General features: G+C 39.1%; 1 protein-coding gene across 2 annotated transcripts in view; it reads left to right on the top strand.

Moving 5' to 3' along the window:
* LOC121027437 (guanylate-binding protein 5-like) overlaps window positions 1-7,874 on the top strand; it is a 14,015-nt gene extending 6,141 nt beyond the window's left edge. For both annotated transcript variants that reach the window (XM_040470896.1, XM_040470894.1), the window contains exons 4-11: window positions 563-672; window positions 933-1,129; window positions 1,469-1,711; window positions 2,734-3,014; window positions 3,766-3,978; window positions 4,746-4,848; window positions 5,120-5,301; window positions 6,726-7,874. In XM_040470896.1, the coding sequence (XP_040326830.1) occupies window positions 563-672; window positions 933-1,129; window positions 1,469-1,711; window positions 2,734-3,014; window positions 3,766-3,978; window positions 4,746-4,848; window positions 5,120-5,301; window positions 6,726-6,842 (1,446 nt within the window). In that variant the 3' untranslated portion in view covers window positions 6,843-7,874. The remainder of the gene's footprint in view (window positions 1-562; window positions 673-932; window positions 1,130-1,468; window positions 1,712-2,733; window positions 3,015-3,765; window positions 3,979-4,745; window positions 4,849-5,119; window positions 5,302-6,725) is intronic.
* The last annotated feature ends 3,499 nt before the right edge of the window (window positions 7,875-11,373 follow it).

Below are 11,373 nucleotides of genomic sequence, written 5' to 3'. Positions count from 1 at the left end.
GTGAGCAGGGGAAGAGCAGAGAGAGAGGGAGACACAGAATTTGAAGCAGGCTCCAGGCCCTGAGCTGTCAGCACAGAGCCCGACACGGGGCTTGAACTCACAAACTGTGAGATCATGACCTGAGCCGAAGTCCAACGCTTAACCAACTAAGTCACCCTGGCTCCCCTCTTTTTAACTTTTTAAGGAACCTCCATACTTTTTTCCACAATAGTTGCACCAGTTTGCATTCCCATCAACAGTGTACAAGGGTTCCTTTTTCTCCACATCCTCACCAATACTTGTTTTTGGTTTTTGATGTAAATCTTGATTTTAAGTATTCTAGTTACTCCACAAACTTTGACTATCCATTTTTCAAATACCTAACTAGTTATAAAAGGAACTGATGAATTAAAAATATATAGTTCTGTATAAAAATTATCAATGTGAATAGAACTATTCAAAGTTCATATGTTTCTCACGATCATTTTTTTGGTCTTGTTTAACATTTGTAGGTCAAGGGACTATTTTTAATGATTGTTCATCTGGGAATACCATGAGACATGACTTAAATTTGTTCTTCTAGGGTGACAAGAAGAATGATACCCAGATATTTGCACTGGCAATACTACTGAGTAGTACCTTTGTATACAATACTATGAACAAAATTGACCAGAGGGCTATGGACTTGTTGCAGTATCCTTTTGTGGTCCAAGATGGCACCAAAGCCAGAGAGAACTCTATTCACCAGTTGTGTTTGTGAGTCTTTGTGAATCAAACACAAAAATGAAAACATAATAAGTGTTAAGGTACAAGAAAAAGAGTCCTTATATTTACAAATGAAATGAGGAGTTGGTTAAGACCCAAAGGGGAAATAAAAGTATAGGGAGACCTGGAATTAAATATGGGCTTAGATGTAGTCCTGTATCCATGAGTTTTCCTTAACTGCTTCCCAGCTATGTGACAGAACTGTCAAATCTGCTCTGGACAGTATCCTCACCTGATCTTGAAGGGGTTGAAGATACAACTAACTTTGCTAACTTCTACCCAGACTTAGTGTGGACTCTGAGAGATTTCTACCTAGACCTAGAAATAGACGGGCAACTTATCACAGCAGATGAATACCTGGAGAAATCACTGAAGCTAAAGGAAGGTAACAGGGATTTCAGTTTGGGGAAGAGAGAGAGAGAGAATACAAGAAATTACCTCTCGTGTACAGGCAGTTAAATTCATTGTCACCTGGCTAAACTACCAAATAAATATTAATTTATAGTGAACTAATAGACTCATCAACATTAAACTGTATTACTCCCCTGTTCTTGGAGCAAATTTTCTTTTCCTTTCCCTGATTAGTTACCTTTTAGCTTTTTGCCTAGGTTCTGTGAACATGTATTGAAATAAATAATCAGGTGGAAGGCACATTTAAATGAAGAGAATAAATTAACACAAATGTTAATATTATACTAAATGAATCCTATTTTTTCTTCCCCAGGCACCGATAAAAGCCTTCAAAATTTCAATTTGCCCCGTCTATGTATAAAAGAATTCTTTCCAATAAGGAAATGCTTTATCTTCGACTCTCCTGCTCACTGGAAGAAGTTTGCCCAGCTTGAGACACTGCGTAATGATGAGCTGGATCCTGATTTTGTGCAACAAGTGGCAGCATTCTGTTCCTACATCTTCAACCGTTCCAAGACTAAGACTCTTTCAGGAGGCATCAAGGTCAATGGACCCTGTGAGTACCTTTTTTAGGTTTTTCCTTCAATTCAACATAAAGAATAGGGTACTGTTAAAAGTTTCTCCTTCCATTGTCAATGTTGAAAATGCATTTCACGAAATTCCAGTGGGTACCAAAAATATTTCTAGTCCGTTTTTAGTAATGCCTCCAAAGTAGAACAAAATAGAAACATACCCTGAAAAAAAGGTCAAGGTAAAGAAGTTCTCCCCATAAGTGGTCCACCATTGAACTAGACTAACCCACATGGGTTGGCATCATTTGTTTCACCAATAGAGCACATTATATATCACAGCCTTTGGGAGACACAAGATGAGGATATATTCTCTGTAGAAATGAAGTAAGCTCACATAAACATTAAACAGAGGCCCAGGTTGTCTAGAACCCTAAAAGAAATCTAAGGAGAATTCTAGGTCCAGTTTCTCCTACAATCTGTAGTCTCAGAAGTCTGTAAATTATTACTGCACTCTGGAAGGAAGTTGAGTGCAAACAAAAGTGTGCAAAGGACAAGGGATACAAACAGGAAAGTTCCAACAAAGGGTAGAGGAGACGTACTGTAATGTGCTTACTTTGTGCTTTTCTAGAGCAGGATAACACTAATGCCAGCTTTACATACTGAAGTGAAAGACTGAAGGTAATTCTGAAGAGAATAGAAACCTGAGGAAGAGGGAAATAAAGGAAAGAGTAAAGAGGCAAAAGGCCCATAGCCTTCTAATCAAATGAAAATGCCTAACTTTATATAACCGTTTTCTCATTCCACAATGGGAAAAAGATGAAACGTGGATGATCACACACATCTTGAGTCTTCCCCTTTGAATACTTTCTTTTCAATCTTAAAAAGAACAATCTTGCTTCTTGGTCACATAATTTCCCAAAGGAACTTAGTTGGGCCACACGAACAGTGTGCAGAATGCTAAGAAAATGCAGGCAATGTGTTGGGAAATTAACATGCACAGAATTACCCAGTGTGCCACATGCCCTCTTTCTTGCAAATAATATAAGCATCTCTTCCCCCTGTGAAGATCTGAAGAGCTTAGTGCAGACCTGTGTTAATGCCATCAGCCGTGGGGATCTGCCCTGCATGGAGAACTCAGTTGTGGCCTTGGCCCAGATCAAGAACTCAGCAGCAGTGAAAAAGGCCATTGCCCACTATGACCAGCAGATGGAACAGAAGGTGCAGCTGCCCACAGAAACTCTCTCTGAGCTCCTGGACCTGCACGGGGCCTGTGAAAGGGAGGCCATAGAAATCTTCATGAAGAACTCTTTCAAGGATGTGAACCAAAAGTTCCAGAAGCAATTAGAGGTAATTATCTTTTTCCCCCATCTAGTTCATGGGACTTATGAGCCATAAGAGGCAAAGTTGATTTTTATTGCTATGAAAGGCAAACAGGGAATGAATGATGAAAAACAATCCTCACTAGACTGAAAAAATAATGATTACCACTTCTGTGATCAACTTATCACTGTTATTCTGAAAACAAACAAACATGTGACTACTCTGGGCCCTACAGATTCTAAAGCTTCCACATACACACAACCTACCTTACCACGTTACACCTATGTAGAGTCATCTTTTCCCTTACAACATTTTATGCATAAGGTATTCATTAGCTTTTCTTTTTTTTATTAAATAAGCATACAGAATTGCCAAATGGGCCTACTAAAAGATTATGTCTCCAGGTTTAATAGCACATACTATATCATTCCAGCCAGGTATTGCATTCCCCTTACTCACTGGTAACCCCAGAAATGTTGTCAAATAGTAGGTTGCATTTAAAATTAAGGCTTGAGGCTAGAGATCTGTAGTCTAAAGACAACATCCAAAGCAGAAATAGCAAAAGAAAGAGGCTTTAGGGGATTCCACACACAAAAGCAAAGTAATTTTTCTACAGTGTATCATCTTTGGAACTTTTCTAGGTTTTGGTGGGAAGGATATAGTCTTACTTGTAGTCCTCCAGTTTCTAGAAAAAATATAAAGATTCTTCTTGAGAACCATTTCTAGAAATGCTGAAGTGCTGCTAACAGTTTTTCCATGGCCGCTTATCTCTTTGAAGACTCTGCTAGAAGCCAGAAAGGATGACTTTTGTAACGAGAACATGGAGGCATCATCGAACCGTTGCTCAGCTTTACTTCAGGCTATATTTGGTCCTCTAGAAAATGAGGTGAAGCAGGGGATTTATTCAAAGCCAGGAGGACATTTTCTCTTCATTCAGAAGACAGAAGAGCTGAAAGCAAGGTACTATCAGCAGCCCAGGAAAGGAATGCAGGTATTCTGAGTTCTATCTATCAATTGCAGGAAAGTGTTAAGGGGCTTCTTTCAAAAATCAATGAGGACAGGAAGGAAGTATTTACACTCTAATCATAGCTGTGGAATTAAACTGAAGTATGTCACCATACTCACCAGACTTTTATTGCAACCATGAACATTCACTGTAATGAAGGGACTGTCTTGGTTACATGGCACAGAATCCCAATAATTGAAGCTAGCTTGAGAAAAAATGGTAATTCCTTGGCTCACTTAAACTAAAAGCAAGACACTTAAATGTCGTTGCAAGTATAGCTATGTTCAGGAGTTGAAACAATGTCATAATTTCCCCCCTTCCTTCTTTCTTTTCAATCTCCACTTCAGTTTTTTTGTTCTGTTTTCCTTACTATTGGTTTCATTCTCAGGCAGGCTCACCCCACATGGCAGCAGAGTGACACCAACAGTTCCAAGCATAACTAGTCTTTCGTGCCCTCAGTCTCAGGAGAGAGTATATTTGCCCAGCATCCGTACCCGCCTTTAACACATCCGCGTGTTATTTCCCCACCTGTACCCAAATTCTTCGCACCTAGTGGCCTTGGATGCTCTGATTGGCCAGCCCAGGGCTTGTACCCACCCCTGTGACAGAAGAGACTTGATTGGCAGTTTTACCAAGTATGGGGCTGAGCACTTCCGTGAAGGAAAAGATCCTGGGACAAAAAAGAAATAAAGGCTTGTAACGTTCCTTGTCACGGTTTCCTACTTCTAACTGCATGTTTTTGGGGTTCCTAGGCTGAGAAAGCTCTGCAGAAATATTTGCAGTCCAAACAGTCTACAAGTGATACCATCCTACAGACAGAGCTGGCTCTCACAGTGAGGCAAAAGGTGATAGAAGGTGAGACGAAAACGAAGGAGAGGCAAGACAGACATTTCTACAGATTTTAACTTAATTTCGCCTGGTTCACCTGTGATCAGTAAACTGGAGCCAGAATGCCAAAGATGATTCCTAAATGTGAACAGGGCACATACAGTCAGCTGCAATATGGTTTCCTGGAAGGGAAACACAGTTCCAGGGAATTTTCTTTACGCTGTGGTAGCAATAACAAGAGTGGGAAGCAGAAGGAAGAAACCCTTTAATCCTAGAGAGTGTTGTCATTTTTCCTCAGAGGCACGTGTGAAAGCAGAGGCTGCAAGGATTGAAGCACAAAGGTTGGAGGCGATTCAAAGGTATAACCAGCAAGTGATGGAGCAAAGGCAGCAACTCCATCTGGAACAAGTGAGACAAATGGAAATGTTCCAAGAGTACCAGTTAAGACAACAGCAGAGGGTCCTGCAACTTCGATTCCAGGTATTCATCAATTATTGCATCTCAGGGTTTTCTCACATCCCCCCCTCCCTGTATTGATGAGAGCAGGAAGCAGTGACAAGGGGGAGGGGCAGCACAGTATTATGGCTCAGGGCAAGGACTCTGGAGTTAAACATCCCGGGTATGAAGCCCAGCTCCCACCTCCTAAATATATGGTTCTTGTAAGCTATCTATCCTCTCTGTGCCTTGGTTTCCTCTTGTGGAAAACAGAGACAGTAATAATACCCACTTGATAGGGTTATTTTGATAATTAAGTGAGAACATTTGCGTTTTGAACTGTGCATGGCCCAGAATAAGCACTAATATGTGTGAAACGCCCAGGAGCTTTCTAACCCCTGGTAATTAGCACTTGTTTGTTTTTGTTGCTGTTGGTATCTTGGTCATTGCTCTAGACAGTCTTCTTTGGTTGTGATTACCTTATTAAATTAATTCATCTTTTTGTGTCTATGCCCTGTCCTTGCCTTAATCATCACTGGTTCTGAAGGCCTTTACTTGCAGTTTGTTTCATTCAGTCCTTTACTATTATCATTGCTCACAAAGCAGTAGCTCCTATTTATTTCGCACTATACAAAGCACTTTGCATTCATGCTCTCACCTATCCTGTTCATTGCAAAGCACAAGTATTAGGTCCCTATTTCTGCAATGAGAAAAACGAAGTTCCAAAGAGAGAGAACACAATGTCAATATTGACTCAGCAAGTTACCTAAACTGCCTTCCCAGAGAGGAGGATCTGCAATGGTTTGTTTCTGCAAACCTGTGGAAAAATCTTAGGTGAATACTCTTCTGAGACAACACTTCCCCAGTGTGGCCCGTCGACCAGCAGGTCCCAGTTTCCCAGGCACAAGCTCCAAGACCTTTTGAGATTACAGCTCTGCACTGAAGGGCGGTATAGTCAACCCGAGGCTCTTGGTCCCCTCGCTCTCCTTGTACTTCTGCCCCATAACTGTGAAGACCTAGAAAAAATTGCCTCATCAGAGACTCAGACTCCTCGCGTGATTGTAGAGATCACCTACACACCCTCCTACACACCTACACACCCTCCTCTGCAAGCTAGAGCTGACATTCCTCTCTGTATAGATGAGAATTAAAGTTGAGGTGTGACAAAGATCACCTGAGGAGGATGTATAAAATAAGGGGAGAAGGAGGAGGGGGCCTCAGGGTATATTTCTTGGGACACCAATATTTCAGGGATCGGGAGATGATGTTCCTGGAACTAGAGAGAGAGGTATGGGAGAGGGATTAGACAATAGGAGACCAAGAATGGGAAAGAATTCAGGGACTGTCTTTGGTTATTTACTGATGGATTAAAATAAACAAAGAAAAATCAATGATTTGGGCTTTTTCCCCTCAAGTGATCTGGACATGAGCGCCTGCTAAACTCAATTGTTTTACTTATCACTCTTTAGGAACAGACCGTAAATCTCAATAGGGAAATCGAAGATGAACGCAGAAGACTTCACAACGAAATCCAGGATCTCCAGAGGAATATTGTCTCACAAGATGATACATGCATCTTACTTTAAAGAGCTAAACATCAGAACTTTCCTCATTCACTTTCACTAAAGAGAAAAAAGAATGAGAAACTATAGAACTTGGGACAATCACCACTTAAATAAACTTCATAATTATTGTATCAAACTTTTGTACAGTTATATAGTTGCAAGGCTTGTAATTAGTAAAATGTACATTTCAATAATTCCATAGTTTAATTGATTATTGCTTCCTTAAAGAGACTGCGAATTGTGTAATAAGGGAATTTTATCAATGTCTCTATTTGGGGTGATACTGGGTTGGTTCCATCAGGGAAAACTTTGTCTTAGAACTCAAATTCTTCCCTCCAATTTTCCATTTTTGCATTGGGGGGATTAGAAGTGGCCTAAGGGGTGTTATTCACAATGAGCTAAGTCAAGTAGAATTTGGCCAAAGTCATGGGCTGAGTTGAGTATCACCCCTGCCAAGTGGTCTTATGCTGGATGTCATCAGAGGGAGGCACCAATGGTGAGGACAACTAACCTCGCTTCTTAGGGAAATAATGTATGGTTCTCAAGTGCGTGTAGGCTCTAGGGGCAATGATGTGAATCCTAGGTACAGTTAGTAAACAGTCTGCTTAGATTTTAAACTGAAAAAAAATCCCACATGGTAATAAAATAGGGGTACTCCAGAAGATGGAAAGAACTACCAGCATAGAAACTATGCCATAAGCTGAGGGCTAAATAAGACTTTTCTTTGTTCATCCTCACAAAGGGCATAACTTACATGGGACAGTTTATATCACGAGGCAATTTATATTAGACTTAATGACTGTGTGTCACATGTTTATAATCCTTTAAGGCCTATAAATAAAAGGTATATGGAATGCTAGATAAGGCGTCAAAAAATCTGATGGGGATCATTTAATTTTATCCTTACCTTAGTGCTTAAGTTAAATCATCGTAATTTTTTGCAATAACATATAAAAGCCTACTGATTTTTCTCTAAAATTATGGATTGTGTAAACATATTTGTTTGCATATATTTTTAACTGTAAATAACGATTAAATTTTTCAAAAACGTAACTGTACTCCTTTGTTTCTATTTTCTCCAAAATTGGAAAAATTTGGTAGGTCCTAAATGTTTCAGACACAAGGTTATCCACTTGCACCCACTGCTCTCTCTCTCTCTCTCTCTCTCTCTCTACATGCACCAAACACGGCCTCTGAACAGCAGGACACTCTCACGTGGCTAGCTTCCAAGACAGAGTGCTCCAAAGAGCAAAATAAGAAATTAAAGATCTCTTAAGACCCAGTGAACTCAACAGCCCTTTCGTTGCATTCTGTTGATCAGGATAGTTCCTAGGGACAGCCCAAGGCAGGAGAAATGAAATCTACCTCACTCTGTGAAGTATGGCAATATATTTGCAGCCATTTTTAATCCATCACTGATTTATGTACAGAGCAAAGGTGGTACATTGATCTCAGCATTCAAAAATTAAGTAAGACTGAAGCTGATGGGCTATTTGGAATACTGACTATGCACAGACACAACTGCATTGTTGAGGGATTTCTTACTACTCAGATTCACAATGGAAAGCTGGTTCACAGACCCAAGGAAGTAAAGGCCACTCCTTAGCTTCTGCCAATCCATAGCAAACTGCTATGACAGTCTTGTCTGCTGTCCTAGCAGCTGCAAGGCTTGGGCTGAGAAGAAGGAAAAGAAGCAGCAGCAGCAGCAAGGGGCGCCTGGATGGCTCAGTCAGTTAAGTGTCCCACATTGGCTCAGGTCACGATCTCACAGTTTGTGAGTTTGAGCCCCGCGTCAGTCTCTGTGCTGACAGCTCAGAACCTGGAGCCTGCTTCAGATTCTGTGTCTCCCTCTCTCTCTACCCCTCCCCTCATTCACACACACTTTCTGTCTCTCTCTCTCTCAAAAATAGATGAACATTAAAAAAAAAAAAAAAAGGCAGCAGCGGCTGCGGCAGGTTGTCCTTCCGTATGTCACATTGGCGCACTGGCTATAGTTGCTTCCCAAGTGCTCAGCATGCCACATGCATGCCTCAGATTGTGCAGGCAGAGAGAGAACCTACAGATAACCTTCTCATCACCTGAAGAATTTTGCCTAAGATAGAATGCCAGCTGGATGTTCTGAGTCCTGTTTTATTTACGTGGAATTTTAATTGAGATTCTATGTAAAGACATAGGCCTCAACTTATTTACACTCGACTAAAGTAGAGGTCACACAAGAGAAGAACTGCTATTAGGCTGACATTACAACGACTACTTTGCTTTCGACTTAACCACTTATCTATATTCCTTGAAATTTTCCCCATTTTCACTCACTTGCTATGTGTCGAAAAGTGGTTTCTGTTCCTTTTGTAAAAACTCTAATTTTAGGCTGCTTACAGTTGTGTGGTATGGTAAAGTCTCTATGCCCACATTCGTTACATCCAAGCATTTATACATTGACTAAACTATCATTGAACTGGTTAAGTCTTCACAATGAGAAATCCAGACCAAAGGTTCTCATGGTATTAGAGGGGTAAGTATACATATAGTTTTCAAGAGTTTCACAATGCCTCTCATTAGCAGGTATATATATATACTGTGTACTTATACATAAACACTGTGTCAAGTCTATATATACACACATATGTATATTCATATGTATATATACATATATATACACACACATATACATATACATATACATATACATATACATATACATATACATATACATATACATATACATATACATACTGTATAGCTACATACACATACTGTTTCAAGCATGCAATATATACATATATGTATCTATGTGCTGAGTAGCAATGGTTCAAGCTGAAATACATTAGGTGATACATTAGATAATCTTCAAAACTATAATGATTTTTGAAACAGAAATAGCTTTCCAGAAGTGCTTTACTTTAACAAAAGTGGAAAAAGTATATATACATATATATTTCTATGATTATAAAAATAATTCAATCATTGAAAAGAAATTCATAATATACAGAAAAGTATAAAAACAAAATATACCCTCTAATCCTTTGAAACTAGCAAAAAACGCATGGGATATACTTTGTTATAAAACATATTGAACTAGAAATACTGTTAATTTTGGACTATATATTCTTCTAGGAATATATATTTATATATTATTGATTTATAGGGCTTTTTTTTTCAGGGACAGAATGATCTTATACACACCATGAATTATTCTTTTTATTATTTATGTATTTATTTATGCATTTATTTATTTTTATAATGTTTATTCACTTCTTGAGAGACAGAGACAGAGTATGAGCAGGGCAGGGGCAGAGGAGAGGGAGACACAGAATCTGAAGCAGGCTCCAGGCTCTGAGCTGTCAGCACAGAGCCTGATGTGGGCCTCCAACTCACGAACCATGAGATCATGACCTGAGCTGAAGTCGGATGCTTAACCGACTGAGCCATCCAGGTGCCCCATGAATTATTCTTTAAAAAAAAAAAATGTTTAAGAAAGAGAAGCATGAGCTATGGAGGGGCAGAGAGAGAGACAAACAGAATCCCAAGCAGGTTCCATACTGTCATGCAGAGTCCAACTCAGGGCTCCATCTTGCGAACTGTGAGATCATGACCTGAGCCAAAATCAAGAGTCAGACACTTAACCAACTGAGTCATCCAGGTGCCCCCACCTGTTGATGAATTATTCTTCATCAACATTTCCAAATTTGTCTACAGACAATATGTTTATCAGAAAGCAGTTTGAAGGGTGCACAAGAAATTCAGCTCTTCTACACACAAAATTCACAAAACATTCAATTGTCCCTGGAATTTAGTTCTCTGGAATAAACAGTAGATTGTAATGAATAGGAAAAAGAAGCTGATTTCTCAGCATTAGACCAATTTCAAAGTAGCCCTGGCCTATTGTCACTTTCAGTCTCAACTATATTAATAGAAAATAAAGTTTTAAACTTTGTCTTGAAATTGGAACCACACATTTATGGAGAGACAAAGAACTTTGGAAATTACCAATTGCAAAAAAATTACCAGACAGAAACTTAGGGAGACAACAGGAAAGACAGAATCAATGAGTCCTTGACTAATATCACTCAAATTATTGTGGAATATAACTCCAAACTCTTTTGATGCAATGACCATTTTAAGATCTGAAACTATTTTCTTACAGCTTGGGTAAGAATCCTAATTTATATCAGACTTTATATTATCCAGTAATCCTCCAGTGTCCTGACTTTATTAGATAACTTTGACATAGAAGAGGTAGAAGTTTGGAGCATGTTTCTTTTTGTCTTTCTTTTCTTTTTTTTTTTTTTTTCTTTGTGATTAAGACAAATATTGGTAACTAAAGGTCTCAAGCAGACTTTGTATTAATATAAGGAGTTCTAAGAGAAATTTTTTTAACTTTTCAATTAAACTATAACACAGGGACTATAGAATGCTCAGGTGAAAAGTATACAGTGGGTGAAATATCACAAAATGTACATATCCCTATATTATTACCCAGATCAAGAAAACAAAGACCTTTTTTTCTAAGAAAAGTAACATTCACAGGTTATGGGAATTAGGACATGGATAT

The sequence above is a fragment of the Herpailurus yagouaroundi genome, unplaced genomic scaffold (assembly GCF_014898765.1).
Source record: "Herpailurus yagouaroundi ecotype Mexico unplaced genomic scaffold, PumYag 77, whole genome shotgun sequence".
Taxonomy (NCBI): domain Eukaryota; kingdom Metazoa; phylum Chordata; class Mammalia; order Carnivora; family Felidae; genus Herpailurus; species Herpailurus yagouaroundi.
This window is presented reverse-complemented; position numbering and strand designations above follow the sequence as displayed.